The sequence below is a fragment of the Ictidomys tridecemlineatus genome, chromosome 16 (assembly GCF_052094955.1).
Source record: "Ictidomys tridecemlineatus isolate mIctTri1 chromosome 16, mIctTri1.hap1, whole genome shotgun sequence".
NCBI lineage: Eukaryota > Metazoa > Chordata > Mammalia > Rodentia > Sciuridae > Ictidomys > Ictidomys tridecemlineatus.
Genome location: NC_135492.1, coordinates 39,667,679 through 39,695,221, shown reverse-complemented (window position 1 = coordinate 39,695,221; position 27,543 = coordinate 39,667,679). Strand labels below are relative to the sequence as shown.

The window sequence follows — 27,543 nt, the reverse complement described above, 5'->3', positions numbered from 1 at the left end:
GTGCTTGCCTAAGCTCAACTTAAGTACTTAGGCTCACAGTTTTTCGTTGGGTTTTTGGGTTGTTTTTTTTTTTTTTTACCTAGCGTGAATGAGGCGCTATGTTCTATCCTCAGCACCACATAAAAATACACAAATAAAGGCATTCTGTCCACTTATAACTACAAAAAAAAAATTTTAAAGTTCCATTTGATTTAAATCTATCAGTTTTATCATGAATAGATGCTGAATTTCATACTCTTCAGACTTGTGTCATGAACACTAACTGGATTTTTCTTAGTATAAAATAATATAAATAATTTATTATAGGAGTCAAGATTATTGAACATCCTTACATTCCTGCAATGCAAATTATTTACTTGGGTGTGCATTAATTCTTGTTAACACACTGTTAGGCTGAATTCTTCAATATTTAATTTAGTATTTTCATATCTATTTACAAGCAACATTGATTTATAATATATACATGCTCCTTTCCTTTTCTCGCCCAGTTTTAGTACCATGATGCTATTATCACCTTTAGAAGGAACAAAAAGTGCTTTACAATCTAGACTCATTTTATAATATAGGGAAATATGTTTGACAATTTGGTAAAATCCACCAAGGAAACCATCTATACCTCACATCTCTAGCCAACTTTACAATTTTTATTATGATTATTAAACAATTTGTTTTCTACCTCTTCATGATTCCAACAAACCTGCCTATTTCATCTATATTTTTTAATACTTATTTTTTAGTTGTAGTTGGATACAGTACCTTTATTTATTTATTTTTATGTGGTCCTGAGGATCAAACCCAGAGCCTCACATGTGCTAAGCAAGCGCTCTACCACTAAGCCACAACCCCAGACCTAGATTTTTATTATGTGTGCAATATTTTTATGTTACTGTCATCTATACTCATAATGTCCCTTTTCTCATTTCTAACATTCTATACAATTGCATATTTCTTTTTTTCCCTAATCAAATTCACCAAAAGTTTAATTTGTTGCTCTAATTTTTAAAAAAAAAGTTTTGGGTTCTATTTTCAGGTTTACTGGCTTATTTTCATTTTAGTTTATAAATATAAAAACAGGGATCAACTTCTTCTTTCAGAGAGGATTAGGAGGTTATTGATCAAAGGATGCAAACTTGCAGAAAAATGAAAAAATAAAATTTAAACTAAAAAGAGAAAAGTGGACCTGTAATCCCAGCTACTCAAGAGGCTGAGGCAGAAGGATCACAAGTTCAAGGTCAACCTGGGCAACTTAAGGAAAACCCTGACTCAAAATAAAAAGTAAAAAAAAAACCAGGGGTGTAGCTCAGTAGTCACACACTCCTGGGTTAATCCCCAGTACTGGGGGGGCGGGGGAAGAGAAAAAAAAATTAATTTTGAATTTGTTTTTTCTGTTGCTATTATTGCTGTTCATTTGGCTTATTTATTTCCTATTTTTCTAATAAACATATCATCTCAATACTTCTTTGGCCCCATCTGCTAGAACATCCCTCTGGCAAATGTGCCAGATCCTGTGTGGATCTCCACCTACTCCTTTCCTTGTCCCATGTCATCCCTCATTTGGCTCTACATTCTGTGGAATTCTGTTGCCCATCTTGCAGATTACCGATTTTACCTATAATCACATCCATTTGATTCTCAAAAAGATTTTTTTTCAGTTCAATGTGGACATTTTTAAGGTCCCTGAGAACTTTGCTGTTCTGAATGATCTTCATTCACAGCAGGCTACTTTATTCTGACTACCTCAAATCTCTTTGAAGATACCAACGCATTTTCAGCTTCTCATATATTCTCCAAAGTTTGCTTACTCTGGCCTTTTTCTTTGTTGTTGTTTTTCTCAACTGCCTGGTGATCCTTTGATATGCATTCATACTGTGGAACAAAAACTGGGCCAATCGATGAGGGTAAGGAATGCATGGTTCCTCTCCAGAACTGGGGCTCTCCTAGGGTGCAGAAGGTGTCCAATGATGGACTTTGCTTTAGGACATGAAAGGTGAGCAAAGGGTTGGGGGTGTGTGGCTCAGTGGTAGACCACTTGCCTGGCACATGCAAGACCCTGGATTCCATTCCTGGCACTGAAAACATAAAAGGGAACAAACAAGGAAGCAGGTTGGATTCTTTCTCCCAGTGGTGAAGGACTTTCGAAGATACTGTCTATTAGAGAGCTGACCTTTCCTTGCTCACGTGTCTTTTTCTGAGGGGTGCCCACAGCAATCTGAAGTCATCCTCTGCACCTCTCTCAGGTCCCTAAGGCAACTCCACATACCTTGCCAGACAGGGCCACTGAATTTCTTTAAAGCACAGTTCTCAGTTAGCCAGGGGTCACTGCAATAAATACAAAACTTCACTGTCTTAAATATTACTCTAGGGCTCTTTCCTGTGCATAGCTTTTAGTCACTGTAAGCTCTGCTTTTAATTCCCTTGGCTTCTGCACCTGTGTTTTGAGTTGTTCTCTTTTTTTATTAATTTTGTTTTGTTTTCCTTTTATTGATCTAATCCCATCTGTTTTTAGTCTTCTAGGAATTCTTTATGGTTTAGTTTACTGAAGGTAGGCGCTCCTTCTAATTTTCTAGCACTTTTCAGATTTTTCTTTTGTCTATTTTTTGTTTTGGGTTTTTTTTTCCTTCTTATTTATTTATTGGTGGTGCTTTTATTTATTTGTTTGTTGTTTGTTTGTTTATTGGTGGTGCTGTGGAGACTGAATCCATGGCCTTGTCCATGCTAGGCAAGAACTCTACCAACTCATCTACGTCCCCAGCCCCTATCTTTTGTTCTTTTAAAGGATTTTTGGCAACAGGGAAGCTACATGCGTAGGTTACTACTACGTGTCTCTGAAAATCCAGGTTTGTCCTCTGGAATTATTAAATGAAATATTCTTTTTTATCCAACGTGTTTTTAATCATGGGACCCTAAACCAGCACTCTGCTAGAGAACTGGGAAAAAAAAAAAAAATCATTCTTCTGAGTCCTTAGTTTCTGGTAAACAAAACAAAATTTTACTCTGTCCAGGGTAAAAATAAGTGACTATGTCTAATTAAACAGGGTAAGTTCCAGGAAAGAAGTGACATTTAGGTAATGTTTTTCAAGATGAGAGAAGACACTATGTTTAATGAGAAAGGCAATCAGGGAGGTGCAATGGTAACTTCACCAGATTTCAAATGGGAAGAAGATTTATTCATTTCATTTATAAGGAATCAAGAGTTTGATCTAATAAACAAAAAAAAAGGCAGTCACAATACATCTAAAGCTAGTGAGGATGTAAGGGCTTGATTTTTCAGACTTGATTTGATTTCTCTAGGAGTGGAAACAGGTATTGCTTCAACAAATTTTATCCACTGCAAATGCCAAGTCAAGTATTTCACAAGAGTGTGACATAAATTTGAAGAAAGCAAAGACACGGAGGAAAATCTAAATGAGAAAGGTACACACATATCCAAATTAATTTCCTCATGGAGATAAGGGCAGACCTGGGAATTCAAGGTTCTAATGTCACTGTTCTTCAGCTTGAAAGAGTTGCTACAGTAATTCATGCCACAGTGGGAGAGGGAGAGAGCCTACTGGAGGCTATTAAAAAAAAAAAAAAAAGTGGAGCTGAGGGTGTAGCTCAGCAGAGCACTTACCAAGCATGCTCAAGACCCTAGGTTGATCCCCAGCAATGAAGAAAATTAAAAAATAAAATCCACTGTTAGTTTAGGTTTTACTATTGAAAGTACTGGGGCAGGACCTCCATAGGTTCTTACTGGTCCAATCCTGACTAGAGAATTACTGCTAGACTCTCGTGGAATTTTAAAACTCTAGAAATTTATGCAAAAACTGGAGTTTCCAGTTTGTCTCGAACCACCACAAAAGTTGACAAACCCAGCCCCACATTCCCATAGAAAGAGCAGTCCACTGGAGCAAGGGGTACATTGGCTAATTTTAACAACTGTCTCTCTCTCTCTCTCTCTCCAGAGAAAAAAATATTTTTAAAAGGCTCTGGCCTTTAGTACGTGTCTTGGTGTAAATATTCCCCCCAAAGTCTGATCTTGAGTTCCCAAAAGGATCCCTATATTTCTCACCAGCCTGTTCTATCCCTTCTGTCCCTTTACAAGAACTCCTGGGCTTGGTCCAAGTTGTCTTGGACACACTATCCCAATCAGATCATATCTAAAAATCGTTGTTTGGGTACCACATTGTGAGGGAACACTGATGAGCCAGGGCTGATGGAGAAGCCAGCAATGATGAGCTGAGAAACATATCCAAAAACCAGGGTTGACTGCAGTGGGGCTATTCCAACAAGACCTGGGTAGGGGAGAGAGACTCTCAAGCTGCAGAGAGAAGGGAAGACAGGGAAGGAGGCAAGTACCAAATTGGCTGATGGGGGGGAGGCACTTCCATCCCAGGATTCTTGACTCTCAAATTTCAATTTGAATTGCAAATGGAATTAAAATAGCTCACAACATTTTTATGTATATTAAAGGAAAATGTGGATTTCTGAAAGACTCAGAAATATGTGTCTAAAGAAAATATGATAACTATCCTCCAGTATCTACTGAGCTATTCAACAGAAGAATCTATTTTCAACACCCATTATGCTAATTAACAAGCCATTTTATTTGCCACAGTAGAGATCCATTTCTAACACTTATGTGAATTTGATCCGATTTAAAAAAAAAACTATAAAAACAGCAGAGGCTTGCAACAGCTGTCTCTGGGGAAGCCTTTCTGATGAAATGCTAGATGTCTATCCTGGGATGCAAACTTTTTGGTTATAGCAACTGCCCACACCTAGAGACTGACTTAAGCCAGTAATACTACCTGGCTTTAGGTTCTATGTTTAATGAAGGGTTTTTTGTTTTAGTTTGGTTTGGTTTTAAGGAAAAAAGAGTAGTGGGAGATGGTATTTTTTTTTATGGCATTATGCACAAAAGAGAAGCAACTGAAAGCACAAAATATATTACTGGTGGCTGCAATATTTAGAAAAATCAGTAAATTCACTTCTCTTTTGAAAATGCAGAAGGAGGCTTAGGAGGGCTCAGGGGTAACATGCACAAGGCCCGGGGTCTGATCCCAGGCACCATGTAAAAGATAAAAAGGCTGCAGACACACCAGCAAAGATACTGTGATTTCCTAGCTTGGACCTTTTGCAACTTCTCTCATGTGAACTGTTCTGGTGACCACTGCATGTGACTGCACTTTACCAAGGGGAATGAACACATTCAGGTTTTATTCGTTTTAATTCTAATCTTCAATTAGGCATCCAACTTCTCCAAGCTTCATTTTCTCTGAGATTTCCCACCCAGCCTCCTTGCCAAGACTCTTGCTATAAGAATCAAAGGAAAATGTTTTATAAACTACAAAATGGTATCCAATGGAAATTTGCACATTATAAGTAACAAGAGTGATCACTATAATGACTCATTTTTTTCTAATGTTAAATAAATTAATTTCTTAAAGAAAGAAGAACCTTTCACTCCAGTGGCTTTTTTATGCGTGATAAATGTTTAACACCAGTGACTTGGGAGGCTGAAACAGGAGGATCACAAGTTCAAGGCCAGCCTCAGCAACTTACTGAGGTCCTAAGCAACTGAGACTCCTGTCTCAAATTTAAAAATAAGAAGGGCTAGGGATGTGGCTTAGTGGTTAAGCACCCCTGGATTCAATACCCAATACCTGTAAAAATAAAAAATGTTTGGGCTGGGGTTGTAGCTCAGCAGTAGAGCAGTTGCCTCGCATGTATGAAGCACTGGGTTCGATCCTCAGCACAACATAAAAATAAATAAATAAATAAAGATATTGTGTCCATGTACAACTTAAAAAATATTTTAAAAGAATAAAAAATGTTAATTGAATGCTACTCATACACACTAATGGGGCATGCTTGGAATATGAAAGAGAACAGAACAGGACTCTCATCCTCAATAGGCATAGGATCTAATACAGACTCTCAGGATGTCAGGTACCCAGCAACTGTAGCCATGCTCCTGAGTCCTCCTAGGATGCCTCTGAGGCAGGATTACCTTGCCTCTAAATACTGTGGCTGTGTGGTTTCTCACTACTTAGTGAAGCAGCCCGTACCACCTGAACCAAGTTCCTTTCCTTAACTGAGGGACTTACTGGAAAAGAAAAACGCAACACAGAGTGACATTCTGGGGCAAGGCACTCCAGAGCCATCTGTACCTGTAAGAAGGCAGTTAAACTCGGGGAAGTCGCAAGGATGGTTCCTGAGGATGAGCTCTCGCCAGTCCTGTGGGTCTGGCCTATTTTGGAAATGCTATTTTACCGGCAAGGAACACTCTTCCAAATGAAAATGTCTTTGCTGTCTTATTAGTGGTGGGAATAGACATAGGAGTTTTGTGTATCAGGCTTGTATTTTTCAATCAGTAGTTAAGTCTTCCTTGTACTCTTAACTGTAAAGACAAGTAGCAGATTCAGGGCTCCCGTTTCAGAGCCAGGCTGCTTCAGTTCAAAACTGGGTCTTGCCTCTACCAACTGTGTGTGTCTGGGCAAATTATCTGTACCTGTAAGCCTCAATTTTCTTTATCTATAAAACAAGACTGATTATCATGCCTGGGTTTTGTTTGTTTGTTTGGCTATGATGGGAATGGAACCCAGGGCCTCGCACGTGCTAGGCAAGCACTCTACCGCTGGGCTACAGCCCTGGCCCCGTGGTACCTGCTTACTAGATAGGGTCACTATGAGAATGGAATGAGACAACACAGCAGCCCTTAAACAGCAGTTCACACAGAGGCTCAAGTACCTAGGACCATGAAAAATTTTTACTTGTGCTATTTCAGTGAAAATCTCTTAAAATCTGCTTAAAAGGCATATTCTGAATCATAAGCCTAGAAAACCAACTTGTGCCATATGATTTCAGTGACTATTTTTTTTCTTCTTCTAATTGGAGAAGGACAGAAACAGCCTAATATGAAATTGAGGCATCTGCACTAAGAAAGTCCAATTATGCAACTATGATCTATACAGTGAAATATTTTACAAGAGTATAAAAGATAAAAGTGGTGGGGGGTTGCAACAAAAGACCCAGGGCATCACAGGCGCACATTCAGCCAGGGATGCCTGCTAGCACAACAGAGAGCTGGCTGTGGGAGACTATCAACTGTGGTATCATGGCCAATTTTCATTGGCTATATTTAATTTATAATGATTACACAGCATTATAAATTAAAATTTTTGAGCAACACAACTTGAAAATCCCACACCTGACCTTTTGTGACAGATGGCAATCACAACCTGGACATGCCTAGCACAATGGCACATGCCTGGGCTTGTGGTCCTAGGTACTGGAGAGGCTCACTTGAGCCCAGGAGTTCAAAACCAGCCTGGGCAGTATGGTGAGAACCCATCTCAAAACAACAAAAACACCGGCACACTAAAAATATTAGCATGAAATTACTTCTGCGAACAAAGGGTAGTGAAATAGGTGAATTTCATGTTTCAGCTTGGGTTCCATCCCCAGGATAGCTCATTAGATATATGCAAATATTCCCAAATCTGAAATCCATTTGGTCCAAAGCATTTCAGGTGAAGGATTCTCAACCTGTAAAGCTATAAAAGCACTAGGAGCATGAAGATTACACCCTCTTCTTTGCTCATATAGATTTAAGTAACATCATAATAAAGATAGCCACACTGCGGTTATGTAAGAGAATGTTCTCGTGCTTGGGAAACATATGGTGAAATATTTAGGAATAAAGAGGCAAGATATCTCCCACTTACTCTCACACATTTCAGAAAAATCATATGCATATATATTATAGTACAGTGTGTATATTGTAGAAAGAATAGTATGATAAAGGAAGTTGGGGGCGGGGTAAACTATTGGTGAATCCCAATTTATATATATATATATATATATATATATATATATATATATCCCTAGTCTCTTCTGAGAAGCAACCGCACAGCAACCACGAACCTGTGTGGTAAGCCCCTCTGGAGTTTTAGGACAAGAGGATAAAAATCACCCACAGAGGGGAGGGATCAAATTGGTCTCCAACTATCAGAGTGAAGTCCTTTATGAACACTACAGGGCAGGGGACGCAGCTCTGGGGTCGAGCATTTGCCTGGCATGTGAGAGGTCCCGGGTTCCAGCCCAGCCCCGCATCCCAAGACGACAGAAGAAATGAAAATCCACAGAGGAGCTGGAAGAAAAAGAACCCAAAGGCTTCGCTACACCGCACTGATTTTAGATCTAACCTTTCTGAAGTGCAACGTTACAAAACCAGGAGTCCCTGAAAGAAACAGACCAAAAGAACAGCTGTGTTCTCCTCCTGGGCGCTCCTGATGCATCTGTCCCAGGCCCAAGTTGGGGAGGTGGGGGATTTTCAGCCTGATGCACAACAGGAGCCCATCAGGGCTCTTCCCGTCGCTATCAGCAAACCATTCTGCCCAGAACCAAGACTCCGTGCCTGGATGGGACATCTCTTCCTAGAGCACTGGGAACATGGCATCCTGTCAGTCACCTTCACCCCTCCATTAGCAGCCCTTCCTCTCTGCTCTAAGTCTATACTGTTCCTAGCTTTGAGTCAATGCCCAAGGAAACGGTCACGGCTCCCTCCTGCACCCTGCAGTGTGTTGGGCTGCTGCTGCTGCTGCTCCCGGCCTCCAGGGAGACCCTGACTGAGGAGACCCATCCCCTGCCCTATCTGAACACTCTGCTCTGTTTTCATGGTCAGATCTTCCCAGTATGGAAAAATAGTGCAGCAAGGAGTAAATTTATCTCATGAAAGACAGATAAACGGAGTCATGTTTTTTCAGACTGTAGATCTCAACTCATTAGTGGATCAGAAGATCAATGTCATGATGCAAAAATTACCAATTTGAAGCAGGAAGATCGAAAGTTCGAGGCCAGCCTCAGCAACTCACCAAGATACAAGCTTGAGTTCCTAGGAATTCTTTACCTGGAAGGATGATGGTCACTGATGCATCATCCACTTTCTAGGAATCTCACCAAACAAGAGTTAGAGAGGTTCTGTGCGCACATGCTACATGCAAAACACCCGCAGCTGTCTCACTGTGTCCTCTCAAGCCGTTCTTGTGGCTCCAGCCAGCCTGAGCAGGCTTTTTCTGATCATCTGCATATTCATGAGGCTGGATGAAAAAGCACTAACCCCTCCACTCAAGCCCTCAAGAACAAAGCTGCATTTTCTCACAATGATTTTATCTGTGTGCTGTGTTCAGTGCCTACGAACCCAGCTATTCAGGAGGCTGAGGCAGGAAGATTGCTTGAGCCCAGGAGTTTGAGGTCAGGTTGGGCAACAGAACAAGACCCCCTCACAAGGTAGGGAAAAAAGATTTTGATCTAAGGAAAGAAGTCTGCAGCTACAAGATCTTATCATCCAGAAGATACATGAACTAAATTACCGAAAAATAAAAGTGCTGTGTAAACATCACAAGAAAATAAGGTCTGGTGTTAATGACCGCACTAAGGTATTGTTCTGCATATTGGTATGAAATGCCCTGGTCTCTGTTTTGATCAATTTTTACTATTTAAATAAATAAAGATGGAAAAAGTCAGGGACTTGCTAGCACCAGCATGAAGGATCACTGACAGATTCCTCCTGCACAGGGAATGAGAACAACCTGGAGTTGGATTTTCATTCAGTACCTTCCAGGATGCACGCTGATGAAATCAATGTCTCATGAGCAGTGAGATGATTATTTTAAGTAAATTTATTCCTTCTAGGCCACTCAGATAAGCAACGATTGAGTTACTTCAAAACTACCCTTTCATGATTTACCTTAGCTCTGCAGTGCACTGTTGGGGATTCTTTCTTTTATTCGAAGCTAGTAGACATTTTGAAGCCTTAAGGCCATCGGGTATTAGAGACTCAAGTCATAATGGGTACTGTTCACTTCAAAAGGCTTGAACAATGACATCCTCAAAAATGCCCAAGTTTTTCGTTCTCCAGGAGCCAAAGAAAAGTAAAGAGAATCATTTGGGGTCATTTACATGCACTGAGAAGCTGATCTCAAGGAATAGAACATTTTTGTGTTCGTAATAAGACACCCAAATCAGATTACAGACACAAGGCTCTTTGGAAGTGTTGGGGAGAATGTTAACAGCCCCTAAAGTTTAAGAGCAATTTATAACAAAAGCCAAAATAGAACAAATCTAGGACAGAGAAATCTGAGTCAGGTTCAACTTGTCCAGAGAAGTCAAAGAAATCTACTGGAAGACTCTGAACTTCATGTTCAGATTTAGAAATTATAGAATTGGCACAAGCTTATACTATGGTATATTATTATTGGTTTTTTGAGTTTGTTTGTTTTTTTCCTGGTACCAGGGATTGAACTCGGGGGCACTCAGTCACTGAGCTACATCCTCAGCTCTATTTTATTTATTTATTTATTTACAGACATGGTCTCACTGAGCTGCTAATCACCTCATGGTTGCTGAACTCGCAATCCTCCTGTCTCAGCCTCTGGGATTACAGACATGTGCCACTGTGCCCGGCTATTATTATTGTATTAGAATTCTGAATTTAACAGTGGTATACAGAATTTGACAGTAGGAAATCCCCTTAAAGATGGGGCCCAGGGACAGCAATATGGCTCAGTGGTTGAGCACCTGCTTAGCATCCCCAAGGACCTGGGTTCCATCCTCAGCACAAGAAAAAAAAACAATGTTGCCAACATGTTAAGAATAATAATTACAGATATCACTGAACTTCTTTTCCCTCTTTTTCCAAGTCAAAAATGATCCCGAGGGCTGGGGTCGTGGCTCAGCAGTAGAGCACTCACCTAGCATGTGTGAAGCCCTGGGTTTGATCCTCAGCATCACATAAAAATAAATAAAATAAAGGTATTGTGTCTACCTACAACTAAAAAATATAGATTAAAAAAAATGATCCTGAAGAGCTGAAACCATGGACAGAGGGATTCCAAGAACTTGCCACTCCATTCCTGAACCAAATGAAGTCACCAGAGGTATAGGAAGAAGGTTCCAGAGGAAAGTCAACCCTCTGATTATTCTAGCTTTGCATGTGTATTTATCTGTATTCTGCAAAAACACCACTAGGCTGGATAAAACTCAGTCTTCTCTCCCTTGTCAGTCTTTGTCATTTTCTCTGAAAATGGCTCTCCCACATAGACCGTCTCCTTCTCTATATACTCGAAAGATAAAGCTTATGAATAATATGTTTATAAGCTCCAGGAGTGGAAGGACGGTACCTTCTTCATCTTTATCATCCCTTAAATATATATAAATGTTCAATCATCATTTACAGGCCAGGTGCAGTGGAGCAATGCCTATAATCCCAGCAACTCAGGAGGCTGAGATAAGAGGATGGCAAGTTTGAGGCTAACCTCATCAATTCACTGAGGCCCTCAGTAACTTAGCAAGGTCCCATTTCAAAATAAAAAAACAAAGAGTTGGGAATGTGGTAAAGCTCAGTGGTAAAGGATCTTTGGGATCAATTCCCAGTTAAAAAAAAAAAAAAATCATTCATACGACTGAAACAAAGTGATCCCGAAGCTGAACTTCGAGAGAGAGACTGAAAAGGAAAAGAAAAGGGGAGAGAAGAAAGTTTTTCCTCCCCACACTCAAGGTTTTATACCAACAGCCACCCTGAGGTCGTTATTTCCATCTTTCACTTTTATAAACAGTATCTTGCTTCACAGACCCTAACTACATTTGGACAAAATACTCTCCAAACTTCTAAATTAAGCATGTTGATGTTCAACAAAGTCTGTAAAGAACTATCCAAGTCAGTCACATGTATTGTGACCTCAGAGGCATAAAGAGGGTTTTTTGTTGCCGAGACAGATAATAGCCTTCAGCCACCTCTCCCTAGCTCAGCGTCCTTGGGAATGACACTTACATCCATGGGTTTCAATTTCCTGAGTAAGGGATAATTATACCTCACCAAGAGGCAGTTACAGCCTCCCAACAATCAAAGGCTAACTAGATGTGAATTATATAAGAGGCTAGAAAAAAAATCCTTAATGACTACTTCAGCCAGTTACTACTCCAATGACAATCTTGTGTGAAGAGTGGTAATGGGGAGATGGTGGGGGGAGACACATCAATAATATTAAAAAAAAAATTCCATCAGAGGATCAACAAGGAGTGGGGAGAGAAGCCTAAAAGCTAAGGCTGGTACCGTACACACAACAGCTCATTTGATCTCACAACCCTTTATAAGCATGGATTCTTTTTTCACATTACTACTGAGGAAACTGGGGTGTAGAAAGCAAGTCTAACAGCCAGCAACTGGACAGATCTGACATTTCAAGCACATGTTCTTCACAGCCTGCTAGTCCGTTAACAACCCAACTATAAAGTAGCTCATCTTTGAGACTGTATAATATGTAGCAGTTCAACCTTGAGTTTTTGGGGTTTTGTTCTTAATATTTTAGTGCTTAAGTCTGGAGATGTGGCTTGGGCTCAGTGCAGAGTGCTTGCCCACCATACAAAGGACCTGGGTCCAATCCCCAATATGGCCAAAAAAAAAAGAGGAAGAAGAAGAAGAAAAGTTTCTTGGCTAGACACAGTGGAGCACAGTTATAATACCAGCGGTTTGGGAGGCTGAGGCAGGAGGATGGCAAGTTCAAAGCCAGCTTCAGCAACTAAGTGAGCAACTTAGAAGACTTCTGTCTCTAAATAAATATTAAAAGGCCTAGGGACAAGGCTCAGTGGTTGAGTTCCCTTAGGTTCAATCTTGGTACCAAAAAAAAAAAATAATACTTGACCTGTAGCTCAGTGGTAGAGCACTTGCTTAGCACATGTGAGCCCTGAGTTCTAGTCCCCAGAAGAGAAAAAAAAAAAAAAGTTCTGATACTTGCAAATAAAAATAAGGATGCCAAGCTGGTATACTGAGGAAAACAACCAAAATCAACAGCATATAGGCACAAAGCCACATGGAGAAGCACATCATTTCAATATGACGCAAGAGACAAGAAGCATGGGTAAAAAATACTTGAAATAGATTTTTAAGGAGGAAAAAAGATTTCTGACTTACGTTTTTCATCATCAGCATGGACCAGAGATGCTGCCCTGGACAACACATCCAACGGTGTCTCCATTCCTGGTTGAGCCTAAAAGGAAAATAGAGAGGTGAGGTGGGGGAAAATAAGGAATTTAAACAGAACCCAAAAGACTTTTAGAATTCTAGTAGTTAGCAGGACTGGGAGTGTAGCTCAGAGAATGTACTTAGCATAAATGAGGCCCTGGGTTCCATCCCCATCAACAGAATAGGAAAAAATAAATAAAACTCTAGCAATCAATAAAGAACAGTTCCTCCAGTAAATACAAATCACTGTTCCAAGGATGAAATCCTTTCATCTGAAGAAACACAAAGGTCCGGTTCAGGAACAGAGAAAAGGGTTAAATTCCATGCTATCTACCAAGCTCAAGTTTGCCAACTCCAGGAAGCAGCTCATGTGAGTACTAAAAAGAGAATATTGTGAACATTCATGCCCATGTTATTTGTCTTATAAATGTTTATGCGCATGTGTAACGTGTCTGTACAGACATAACCAACAATAAATAGCTTTCAGAACAAAGGCTGTCTGTGAACACAGCATTACTGCCGGCCTGTGATTTTTGTGGTGGTGGTGATGGTTAGCAGCGGTAGTTGTTGGTTTATTAGTTTCCCAGAAACGACTAAGATTGAACCTTCTTGTTCTCTCACCTCCCTAGCTGAGGGGCTACTGGAGACCCTCTTGGGGCAGTAACCAGGGCGCCTGCATGACCACGCAGGTGTCGCTGCACATCTGCAGCATGTTCCTGAAAAGTGGTGTGAGAATCCCACTGGCTCATTAAATGGACTTAAATCCATTAGGATTTTTATTTTTCCTCATGATGTTGCAGACGGAACCCAGGGCCTTGTGCATGCTAGGCAAGCACTCTACTTCAGAGCTATGTCTCCAGCCCAGGAATGTTTAATTTTCAATGTTACAATTTATAGTACATATTGTACTATCATCAATGCCTATCACTTTATGTAGCACCACGGATTTTATGTTTCTCTGCAGTGCTGTGGGTTGAGCCCAGGCCCTCAGTGGAACCCTTGTCTTGCATGCTAGGCAAGCAATCTACCACTGAGTCACACCCCCCAGCACTACGTTTTTTTAATAAGACTGGATTTTTATAGTTAACTCTGCTTCCTGCTAGGCATGGTGGCACATATCTGTAATCCCAGTGGCTCCAGAAGCTGAGGCAGGAGGATTTCAAGTTCAAAGCCAGCCTCAGCAACTTAGCAAGACCCTGTCTCAAAATAAAACATTAGAATGGCTGGAGATGCTGTTACCTAGAAAGCAAAAACTGCGTAAGATTTCAAGGTGGAAGAAACCCCTAGAAAACTAGATTGCTTTTGCTCAGCTTCCCTTTTCCAGATTATTTAAACACACGGTTATTAAGGAAACATACACATCCTATTAATTCAACAACTGAGGAAAACCCATTCTTAACTGTACCCTTTGAAGACTCGAAGCATTTACTCAGTATTTTCACCATATCCCGACTATCTACTATGTCAGGGCAGGTTACAGCATGTGACAGCCCTGCTTTTCTATATAATCTTCATACTTGAGGCCTTCAAACACCAATCCTTCTTCTTGCCATGTGACCTCATTCAATAAACATAGACTACCTAAAGGAAGGACTAACAAACAAAGCCCAGTTGCCTTCAAAGAAGGTTCCATCTGCAGAGCAGGTATGTATGTAAGAAACCTGATTCACGGCTGTGTTTTTCAAAGCATTTTGTACTGCATGCTTATATTTGGTAAGAATAAAAATGTTTTCCTATGGTAAATTTGGGGAACCCTGCAGCAAATCAAGTTAAACAGCATATTTTCTTGCATGTGCCCTATGCGGGGGACAAAGGCAGTGAAGCTGGTAGCTTTATGTACACAAAATCACTCAGCTTCACTGGCCCTTCTTTGAACCTAAAGTATCTCTTGGGGAACACTTAAGGCAAAATTAGGCTGCGGCAAAATGTGCCAAGGGCCAAAACAGGACTGCAAACAAAGTCCTACAGAAATACAGATGAATTCTGAAAGGCTTTGCAGAAGAAAGGGAACCACGGCTCAGCCTCTGAAGAATGAATACACAAGTACAGGTTGACATTCCCAATCTAAATTCCAAAATGCTCCCAACTGATATTTTTTGAGCACCAACATAATGCCACCTGTGCAAATCTCCACACCTGACAATCATGTGATGGGTCACAGGCAAAATACAGATGCACAAAAAATATTGTACAAAATGATCTTCAGACCATGTGCACATGGCAAAGGACAGCAGGTATTGATGGAATCTGGCCTTGATTTTATAGGTGTGATGGATCCACTGAAATCTCTGAGCAGACAAATAACTTAATGACACAGTCTATGCAAATTGTTCTAGAAGCACTATGCAGAACTGAGCAGAGCCTAAGAAGCTAAAAGCAGATGAATGGATACAAAAAGCAAGCTATAAAAGCCCCAGGCATGCAGAAGGCATGTACTTGACAGGGAGAAGGGATGAAAGAAAACTGCAGAGGAGACATAACTGATGGCTCTTGGCAGGTTTCCCATGGGAGAGGGATGTCAAAGAAGATGGAATGGACCTGTAATCCCAGCAACTCAGGAGGCTGAGGCAGGAGTATCACTAAGTTGCCTGGGCAACTTAGCAAGGCCCTGTCTCAAAATAAAGAGGGCTGGGGGTGTAGCGCTGTGGTAAAGCAACCCTGGATTCAGTCCCTAGTGCCAGGGTGTTGTGGGCGGAGGGGTATTGTGATTCTGAGCAAAGAATTACTGATAAGCAGGCTGGAATGTGGCTCAAGCGGTAGCGCACTCGCCTGGCATGCGTGCGGCCCGGGTTCGATACTCAGCACCACATACAAACAAAGATGTTGTGTCCCCCGAAAAAACTAAAAAATAAATATTAAAATTAAAAAAAAAAAGAATTACTGATAAGCATTCTATTCCATAATATTGAAGTCCACGAATTCGTATGAGGAGCAGGGGGACCAGGGACTGAACTCAGGGACACTCAACCACTAAGCCACATCCCCAACCGTATTTTATATTTTATTTAGAGACAGGGTCTCACTGAGTTGCTTAGCACCTCGCTTTTGTTGAGGCTGGCTTTGAACTCACGATCCTCCTGCCTCAGCCTCCCAAGCCTCTGGGATTACAGGCATGCACCACCACGCCTGGCTCACAATTTCTTAAATAATCCCCCCTCAAGTCAAAGGATAATGCTTTCAAAATTCTAAACCCAAATGGACATATATACTAACATATGCCTTAAATGAGGCAAAATTATGCACAGAAGCAAAATATCCAACCATAAATGCATCAAATGATACAAAGAAGTAGACCTAAAATTCTGGCATAAGAGATCAGATATTTAAGTTTACTCAGATACTCTGAAATCTAAACCCTCAAGCAACTTACATTCAAAGTAGGTAGGTAAGAGATTAGTTATGTAAGGTTCATCCTCAAGATACCTTCCATCTACTTATCTATGAAGCATACCAGTTTTTAATTTTCCAGTTAATTCTGGATTCAGAAAATTGTCTGGGAAAGGTTTTAAAAAAAAAAAAAGGATATGCCAAGCATGGTGGCACACACCTATAATCCCAGAGATTTGGGAGGCTGAGGCAGGAGGACCATAAGTTTGAAGCCAGTCAAGGCCTTGTTTCAAAGTCAAAAAACAAAAAAAAAGTACTAGGGATGTGGCTTAATGATAGAGCACCCTTGGGTTAAGCCCTCAGTACCAATATAAAAAAAAAAAAAATTTTAAGATGTGATGATCTTCTTCATGAAACAAGTCTATGGGACAGAATAATGATAGGCATATTTAAAAAGACAATAATAGGGACAGGGAGTGTGGCTTAGTGATAAAGTACTTGCCTAGCATCAAGACAAGCGTTCAATCCCCAGGACCACTAAAAATAAGACAAAAATAAAATGAAAGAGATAATAAAAGAAAGTATAACTTAAAATTAAAGTGTGTATTTTGTGATAAAGGAGAGATCAATGTTAGCCAAAGTGCTGCCCTTATGAACATCTAGTTTTCATTTGTCTAGGGCTGGGGGGGGGGGTGGAGGAGAAGAGTATGTTCCAAAAAGCCATTTCACAGGTTTCCGTCCCCAGCTTCCCTCCTCCAGAATGATACTGTCTGTCCTCCATGACCTCCCCCTACCTACTTGATTGCTGCTTGTGTATTTCCGGGTTGCGAGGACCCTGTCTTATCCACAGGATAGTCACACAGGGTCAACGGTCCGAGGAAAGGCAGAGATAGGAATGAGCACCTGGGACAGGCAGCCTGAGCCCCGCCTGATTAGAACTGAGCACCTAAGTGAGGAAGCGTGAGAAGCCAAGTCTGGGTGAGTGTGATATAGCGGGTGAACTTGGGCAAGAGCTAGAGGCTGGCCAGGCAGGTGGTACACTTACCCTCAGGTCCTGAGCCCACCCGTGACAGGAAATTAATGCTACTTCTTTGGTTTAGAAGTTCTGCCTAGGAAGGTCTGACCTAAAGGGGTAAAGTGAGGAATTACTAGAGGCTTCTGTAGGGAGCAGGTGTGAGATAAGGGCAGCAGTGGCTGGTCCAATAACACAGGTGGGAGGTAAAGGTCAGGGACCAGGCATTATCTAGCCACAAAAGTACTAAGCAAATAGAGGTGGAAGATAACAGCAATTTTACAAAAAAAGGTCTTCTGAGTTTTACATGATGTACAATATTCACAGCTCAATAAAATATATTGACAATGTGGGCGTGGTGGGGCACTACAGCATTTGATGGAGGGTCACACTACATTGAGAAGCCAATCAGCATTATGGCTATTTATTTAAGAGTGTTATCTCTGGACACCTGTTTGACATTGGGCTTAGCTACTTCCTAACTGTGTGGACTTTGGGAAGTGACTTTACCTCTGTGAGTCCATTTTGTCATGTGAAAATGGGGAAATCCCTACCTGCTCTCTCAGAGTGCTCTAAGAAGTGAGGAGACTTTCTAGGTATTAAAATAACGTTTGTTGAAACAAAAATATACGCCTAGTATGTTAAACAGATTGCAAAGGACGGTAAATGTATTGGGAAAAAAAGGATGAGGCATTGACCACTGCTGCAGATACAGAAGTCTGGAAAGATTTCCCTGAAGAGATGAATGTAGGGGGAGACCCAAAACGATAAGAGGTACTGCTTTAGTCAGCTTTTTCACTGCTGTGACCGAAAGACCTAATAAGAACAACTTTAGGGGAGAAAAAGTTTATTTGAGGGCTCACAGTTTTAGAGGTCACAGTCCACACCCAGCCAGATCCATTCCCTGGGGCTCAAGGTGAGGCAGAATGTGATGGTGAAGAGTGGTGGAAGAAAGCGGCTCACAGGATGACCAGGAAACAGAGAGACAGACTCTACTCACCAGATACAATATATATAACCCGGGCTAGGGCTGGGGCTCAGCGGTAGCACACTTGCCTGGCATGTGTGAGGCAGTGGGTTCAATTCTAAGCTCCGAATATAAATAAATAAATGTCTATCAACAACTAAAAAAAATATTTAAAAAAAATATATATAATCCAAAGGCACACCTACCTGTCTTTGGTTACCACTCAGTTAATCCCCATCAGGGGATTAATCCTCTCACTGTGTTAAGGCACTCAGAACCCAATCATTTCACTTCTGAATGTTCTTGCCTTGTCTCACACATGAGCTTTTGGGGGACATCTAATATCTAAACTATAACAGGTATCAGCCAAGAAGAGAGAAGAAAGGGTGTAAGAAGGGTACAATAATACTGAAGTTTTACTAAAGTGGTGAAAAGCCCTTCAACGGTCTGACTGGTTCAAGCACAGGAGCAACGTGACATGTCTGGTTTATCACATCCTTCATGAATCACAAATTACCCTTGACCTTTTGCAAAGGATTATGCAGTGTCTGCAAGGTAGACCTAAGGATATCCCAATAACATCATTTTCTTTATATGTGTTTTTGGTTTTTTTTTTTTTTTTTGGTAGTTGTAGATGGACAGCATGCCTTTATTTGTTAATTCTCATGTGGTGCTGAGGATCGAACCCAGTGCCTCACACATGCAAGGCAAACACTCTACCACCAAGCTACAACCCCATCAACCCTCTGTGCTGTTGTTTGTTATAATTTAGCGATAACCAAAAATAGGATACCTTGACTTGTGAACACCAAGAATATAATAGTACGAAAGAGGAAACAAACATGATTCTAGAAAAAGACAGGAAATGCCCAGTGGCAGTGCTCCTGTGTTGAAAACCCATTTCTGGGTTCACCTTTATTCACGGTGGTGCTCAAACACGATCATAACTCACCATGAAGACAACATGCACTGTCTACCGTGTGTTCTTAGGCACTGGTCATACATTTTGACTTACCAGCCCACTTTCCTTTCCTAAGACCGTCTGATCCCCCATATAATATGCTCCTCCAAAAGCTTAAGGTTGAGACTTAGGGAAGAAGAGGTAACAATTCCAAAACTACTAAAATTTAGATGTATTCAGCACTAATACTAAGGTCAGCTATAAATTTGCACACCATTACTTTGGTGTTCTATAAAGAACTGTGGCCATTTTGGTCAATGAGGGGATAAGAGTGCCTGTCTTAAACAAAAATTATGGAGTGCATTAGATTATATTTTTTCAAGCAACGGAACAGAATAATGTGATAGAAGTTTTCCACAAAGATTTCTAAGATGGAAGTTACAGCAGTAGGCATGCCTCGGGCCATGGGTCCCCAGTAACAGCGGCCACTTGCTTTGCTAATTCAGCAAGGAGTGTGAGAATATAAAGCAACCTCTCTGGCTAGAGTTGGACACCAGTGGAGGTGGGGACGGGAGGAATTCCATTCAAACTACCAGATGTTCCTGTCCCACTGTCACTTGGCCAAATGTCAGAAACACAATTGGAATCAATCGCTCTTCTGAGTCACCTGATGGTCTCTCCAACTTCCAGAAGCATGCTATTAAACAGCCCTAATTCCTGGTGGCCCTCCTACATCACCAGTCCAGACTCCATTCCCCTCCCCATCAGGACACTCCCTGGACGAACCAACTTGGCCTTGGCTAATACCTTTCAATGGTATAAACCATCATACCATGAAACAGGGTGTATGGCCCTTTTGGCTGACAAGAATTGAGGTCTCCACTAAATAGCTCCTATTTCTATTAAACACTCTGTTTAGATGTTACAGATAAACAAAGGCAAAATCCTTGCCCCTGAGCAACTAACACCAATGTGGACCATACCATGGTGAATTTGGTTGGCCAACAGCCTCAGCAAGAAGGTAACTAAAATGAAAACAAAGACCAAACTATCACCAGATTTTGGTGGTCACAGGCGAGCATGGCTCTTGTAGCTTTAACATCCTCCCATTTCTTCCCCAAAGTGTGTCCAAATGATGTTCCACCAACTTCCTGTGACATTCTTCCTATTCACATGCAACTCTCAAACCATTCCTCTCTGCTCTTCTTGCTAAAAATGTCTCATCTGTGTTATTTCTCTTCTCACACTTTACCATCTGCTAAATAAATATAGCCAGGATGCCACATCAGAAATCCCCTGTGAGCCCCACTATAATACTTTCACCTACTCAATCAACAATTAACCACTGAATGCCTATTTCATTCCAGGTTTTGGGTTGATGTCTGACATTAGCTGTATGGAAACTGAACCTCTCTTGGTCTTAGGTTCCTTAAAGTAAATAATAACAACACTGCCTAACCCTCCTACCATCACAAACCTGTCCTGCAGATTAAATGACATAACTTAAGCTGTGTTATAAATCAAGATAAGACACAGATCTGTCACCCTACCTCTACCAACACCACACACATAACTGTAGCGCATACTTTTTCAAAACACACATAACTGACCTCACTGGATTCTCACAAACTGTGAGTTAGACCAAATGGACAAAGAACACTGTTCTTATTGTGCTCCAGATGAAAAACCAAGGTGCCAAGAACATAAGTGACTTCCTCAAGAAGCTAAGACTAGAATCTAAGCCTCTGACCCACAATACAATGCTATTCTTCCTACACCTTGATTTTTATTTTAAATACATTTTCATTGGTACATAAAACCATAAAAACTGAACAAATCTACAGTGTACCATTTGATGTTCTGATATAAAACTGTGCAATGTTTAATTGAGGGTAAATTTATCTCTCACTTTTTCATTTCTTTATCGTGAAAACATCCAAAATCCTTTCATCTAATTTTTTGAAATATATAGTACATTATTGTTACCTAAGGTCAACCTACTGTGAAAATCAGAACTTCCTGCTCCCAAATAATGGTAACTGAGTACCCACTGGTTAAGATTTCCTTACCCTTCTCTCCCCCACCTTTACTCCCCCCTTTTGTTGGTACCGGGGATTGAACCCAGGGCACTTAAACCACTGAGCCACATTCTCAGTCCTTTTTCGTTTTTTATTTTGAGGCAGGGTCTCACTAAGTTGCTGAGGCTGGCTTAGAACTTGCAATCCTGCTTCAGCTTCCCAAATCGCTGGGATTACAAGTGTGCGCCAATGCATCCAGCTCTACTTTTACTGTTTTTAAGTAAAAATCAGCATGATTAGTTTGAATCATGAATAGTTTTTGGAAACAAGTGCAATTTTTTCAAGTTATCTAAGAAAACCTTCCCTCAGTTACCAAGACTTCCAGACCTGTGCTATTCCCTGTACCTTGAGATGTATATCAAGCAATAATGTAAAGGCTTCTACAGCGGGCACAGGGGAACAAGCTCTTCTCTGGAACATGATAACCCTGCCATATTTTTTTTTCTTTTAATTACAGGCAGGCAGGGGGCCACAGCAATAGTAACCAAAGCAGGAAAGAAAAATAGCTGATGGAGAGATGAGGATGAATGACCACACCACTGGGCCACAAATGTCAGAGCCCTCAGGATCCCTGGGGCTGCAGCAAAGGCAGAATCAAGTCAAAGCCCAAAGAACTCAGGCTCCGAGGACAGGCTCTGTGTAAAGAAGAAGGGTGATGCCTGCTTAGTCGCACTCAAGAAAACCTGTTGTTACGCTCCAACAGGGGATAACAGTTCAAAGCTGCACCTGGGTACTTGGAATTCCACAACTTTAAATCATGTGACACCTTCTAAAGAGAAGCCAGCCCTTATTCACACTACTCTTTGGGCACACCACCAAAGAGAGTGTCCACAGACAGATCTGTGACTGTTTCAGCTTTCCTCATCAGGGCATGTTCTGAGCATGAATAATTGACCCATGTGGCCATAATCTGAAGCACCAGGGACAATGCCCCAAGGACTTACCCAACTTCTGCTTACACCCAACTCCTTATGTCTACACATAACCATTCCCAAAATTCACCAGGCTAAATGTTTAAAATATGAATAATATACCTACGTGTTCTGTTATTTCCAGAGAACTAAAAAAATATATGTGTGTGTATGCTTAAAATCCCTAATCAAGCTTCTTTCGGTGCTTGCCAACCTCCTGCATAAGCCCCCAAACAAGAGCCAAATCTGTTGGCAATGGACCTCACGTTGTCCTAGAAAATGAAAGAAGCTGGTAACTCAGTACAGGTATGTCCCCTCCCCATAAAGCCTCTGCAGATGGACAGGCTAGGGGAACACCAATCTCTGATACTCCAACAGAGGGCCCCTTAGATATCAGGAACAGGTAACCTCAGGCCCCGGGGTGTCAACTTAGCTCTGGCCACTCATCACCTCAACAGAGAGCCAGACCTCAGTGGGCTTGGGCTGAATAAAGGGACACCATTCTAGATGTCAAATGAATGCTTAACTCAATCACTTGAGGTTTTCTGAGGCTATATTGTGGCCCCAGGCTCGTTTTCACCCAGTCCTTGGGCGTCCTCAGCCCTGTGGAAAGGCAGGGATGTGATATTTAGTCATCAATGACGCTAGCAACAGGAGCTGGCAGGCAGTGCCACCATGCAATGACTGAGATCCTCGGTTACTTCCATGCAGTTTGCTACTAATTTGCTACAAGTACACAGACTATGAGAGCTGACCATGTGCCAGGCAAGGGCCATCTATACGGCTTAAAGTTGCAAAACCAAACTTACAGCACATTTCATAACCCTGAAGCAAGGCTGCCTGATGCTGGCATAACTTTTTACTACTGGCTTTAGTTCATCCATCTCCCTGAGGTATCCCTGGAAAATCCCTGAACTGCAGGCCCACAATGACACGGCAATGTCTAATGCTAACAATACAACTTCAAGTCTAGACTTCTGGAGCAGACTACCACTCCCCATCATTGTGGCACATTATTGTCAGCCTAGATTAAAAAGGAACTATGCTTTGCTCTCAATATTTAGGTTACTAGAAATCTACCTTTTCATTTTTAAGACCTCAGTCTTATAGAGTATTGCATATGAAATAAACAATTCTTTGGCATTTGTAGCTTACTCTGGATATGCTCATTCTTACATTTATTCTGCTTAGATACTTTAAATTTCCTATTCACAAGTGCTGAGGGGGCCACATATTCTAAGGGACCTATTATGCTCAAGAATAAGAGTGATAGCTGAATGCAGTGGCTCACACCTGTAATCCCAACCAATCCAGAGGCTGAGGCAGGAGGACCTCAAATTCAAAGTCAGCCTGGGCAATTCAGTGAGGTCCTCAGCAATTTTGCGAGATCCTGTCTCAAAATAAAAATAAAAAACGACTGGAGATGTAACTTGGTGGTAAACTGCCCCCCCCCAGTCAATCCCCAGGACACCCCTCAACAGGAAAAAAAAAAAAGAAAAGAAATCAATTTGCACCATGGTTCAAGTTGGAAAAGCTCCCCTAATACCCCAGGTCTAATCTTCAAATCTCAACTCCCAGCCTATTAAAGCCAGATAAACTATTTTAACTCATGACATGCTATATTAGGTCAACTTTAACCTATCAACAAAGACAGTTAATTCTCATTATTCACTGTAATTATATTCCATAAAGTCACCATAAGCACTGAATTAGGTTCTTCTGAGTCTCTGCTCAGACTTTTTGTTGTACTGGGGATTGAACCCAGGGATACTCTACTACTGAACTACAGCCCCAGCCCTTTTCTATTTTGTGTAGGGCCCCAACAAACTGCCCAGGCTGGCCTCAAGCTTGTAATCCTCCTGTCTCAAGCCTCCTTGTAACCTCAGGGATTACAGTCTACACCACCATACCGAGTTTATCTCCTTTTTCTTTGTATTTCTGTTCAGAGATTCTTTACTAAATATCTATTGTTGATTCGATAATGCTAAACCCACAGACAACAGCTTTGTAACTATCTAATGCTGAACCCCACAGGAATTTTCTGTCAAGACTATTGAACCCCTCTTGGCTCTAGACGGCACTTCAGCACCACATTTGGAGGCAATTTTTAACAAAATCTCAACCATAAAGCACAAAAATGCCAAAAAATAAGGTGGTGCTAAAGAGTCCCCCAAAGCACACTTGTTTATATGTATGTAATTTGAGAGCTGAAGAAGAAGGCAAAATATTGCTTTTTTCCACCTCAGCTGGGAACACGTGCACTCAAATTTTTTCCTCACCATGTACTTGCTCCCCAATGTCTAACAAACCACTGCAAGTACTGCTTTCGGGGTTTCAAACACATTTTTGCAAGTAGGCAAATTCATAAATATGAATCAGCTGTATCTGATTATCAGGCCTGAGGCAGGAGACACAGAAAGTACATTCTATACTGTATCCCAGATACAATGATTTTTTTTTTTTTCCTGGTTTCAACATCTCCTGTTCTCTTTCCTCTTCTACCTTGGCAGTTTGTACCATCAAGATTTGGCAACTTAGTTCCTAGATTTTTGTTTTGCAGTACTAGGGATCGAACCCAAATCCCTAGCTTCACAAATGCTAGGCAAAGACTGAATTACATTCCCATCCCTATTATATTTTGAGACAGGGTCTTGGCTGAATGGCCCAGGCAGGCCTCAAATTTTTAACTCTCCTGCCTCAGCCTCCTGAATTGCTGGAATTTCAAGCATGCACCACTGTGCCCAACTATTTTTTAATGTGAATGGGTCCTATTGGTAAGAGGCTGATTAGCAATATTTGCTTTAATTTGCTTTACTCTTCTATTAAGCCCACACACCAAGACTTCATTAACTTTAGGATATATCTTAACAAATGTTCCACACACACAATTTCCTCCGCCACCAGTTTCTCATACCTGCAACAGCTTTTCTCACTCAGACATTAAACAGACTGGATGATAATATACTTAGTCATAATTTACTAAGTTTTTTCTATGCTTCACTCAACTTGCAACTGTTCGTATTATACTGTCACATTCAAAGTTGCAAGATGATTTTTATTTATTATTGTTACTACTCTAAATATTAAGTGAATTAAAAGTTGCATAGCAAGGCTATCCAGAAGAGACACACAGAAGAGACACAAAAGTAACATCTTCCTCTGGATCTGTCTAGCCATCACCAGAGGTAGGAGGTAACAACATATAACAATATGCACTCCAATAAGGAGTTAAAAGGAAGTTGACATTACAGAACATTTAAAAGTGAAGATTTTAGCTTCCTAATTACAGCTGCGCAGACTGTTAAAATCTTAAAGTCATAGCTCTACGTCAGTCAAGGGAAGTGGCAATAACTGTGTTTATGAAGTTCTTTCCAATCTTCAAAGGCTTTTATAAATAACCTAACACAAAATACTTTCAAAGCACATTATTCCTTGTAATTCCTGAAACTGTGTGATGTTCTGGAACAGACAGTATCACCCTCTTACAGAGGTAAACCAAATGCAAAGGTTAAGTATGAATAACTTTTTCTGGTCCAAAAACCTTCCTGACATAGCTAGGGGACTTGAACTCAAGTCTCTGGAGTAAGAAGCCAGAGCTGTTTTTACAACAACATTCACAGTTTTTGAATGCAGACCATGGTTATTTATAGCAGAATTGTCTTCTTAATTGTATTGTGTTTTGATCAACAACAACAAAAAAAAAAAATCAGTTTGCAATCCCTTCCAAATGGAAAAGCAAAGGCAGGCTGCCCAGAAGTGTGAAAACACAGTGGCATGGCAGGGGAAATCGGCCTGGGATTAAAATTTTGCCAAAGTGAAACAACAAATTAAAGGGTTTACATCATTTCCATGGGGCGGGGGACTTTTCAGCCAGATGCAAGAGGAACTACACAAGACCAAAAGAAAAAAAAGAAAGAAAGACAAGACCTTAGAAAACTGTCTTGGGTATAAGAAACTTTTGAGGAAAGTATTTTTAAATAAATTCAGAACATGGAGATTTCGAGACAATAAGTAACTTCTCCCATGACCACTCCATGGGGGCTGGGGATGTGGCTCTGTGGTAGTGTTGCCTAGCATGCATGAAGCCTTGGGTTTGATCCCCAAGATCATTTAAAAAAAAAAAAAAAAAAGAAGAAGAAGAAAAAAGAAATCACTCCATTGGGTTCCCACTTAACGCTGCCCCCCCCCCCAAAGAGATCTCTTTCAAACTTCCTACTCTACCCTTCTGGCAGTCATGCCAGACTCCTCCTTAGCTACAGTGGGAAACAATGAGCTTCAAGGCCATGGGCTTTAAAACACTAGGGCAAAGAATCAAAGTTTTGGTACGCAAAACTGACCTTCAAATCTTAACACGCAAACTGTCGTTTATCGTGTTTTGTCTTTGTTCCAAGTGAGTCTCCTTCTTAGTCAAGGTAGCCTTGGGTTTAGGAAAAAGATTCTAAAACCCTACAAAGTGGGTTAGTACCTTTTAAATAGAGGGGCAAGCAGCGCAGATAAAACTGCAAGAGCCGCCTCCACTTCCCCCCACACCCCCGCACCAGGCTGCTGGTTCCTATTAACCACAGAGAAGGAAATACAACTAGCAACATACAGCACCGATGATCAAAGTGAAACCGATTTTTTTAATCATCTAGCTTAAACAGATGACTACATGCCAGTAAAGCGCATAAAGACTAACTTAACAGCCCCAGCAAGTACTGTCATCCTAATCTGAAGCAAGTAAATGTCTCAGTGTGATTAATCAAAGGAGACTACCGAAAACAAAAAAAAGAAAAAGACCTTTGCTTTTCGGCGAGGCCTGCACACAGTGCAGGAACAGTGTGCAGTTTTGTTTGGGGCAAGAGGCGGGAAGTGTAGTAAGAGGAAAGAACCCGGTCCCTGCTACCCATCTTCTGCCCCTTCCCTCAGTCCCGCGCCGCAGCCCTGGCTCGAGGCGGGCCGGGACCAAGCGGATGCAGAGTGCGGGGCCTCAACGTCGGCCCGGTGCCTAGGACTCCCTCCACGAGCTGAATCTCCCGCTCCCGAAGCACAGTGGCTTCCCTTCCCAACGTTAGCCTCGTATGCTGTCCTGTGAGGACAAGCCGCCTCCTCCCCTCAAGGAAGGCATCCCCGTCCCGCTTCAGGTCAACCCACTCCTAAGGTCCCCTGCAGGCCAGCCCTCACCCAGCTCGGGGCCCGCCCGGTTCTTGCTCACTCACCACCGGGCGGCTCCAGGCTCGCCCGCCTCGGGCCGGCCGGGCCCGCAGGGGGCGGCTAGGGACAGAGGCGGGGCCGCCAGGCGCGCGGGGAGCACTCCGGGGGCGCGCGGACGCACAGGCGCGCTCGCGCCCGCGCTCCCGCA

General features: G+C 41.6%; 1 protein-coding gene across 6 annotated transcripts in view; it reads right to left on the bottom strand.

Moving 5' to 3' along the window:
- Vgll4 (vestigial like family member 4) overlaps positions 1–27,543 on the bottom strand; it is a 138,221-nt gene that overhangs the window by 109,441 nt on the left and 1,237 nt on the right. For 2 of the 6 annotated variants that reach the window (XM_078033470.1, XM_021731993.3), the window contains one exon: positions 12,956–13,031. In XM_078033470.1, the coding sequence (XP_077889596.1) occupies positions 12,956–13,031 (76 nt within the window). The other 4 variants (XM_021731994.3, XM_040290941.2, XM_078033472.1 and 1 more) reach the window with 4 other exon arrangements.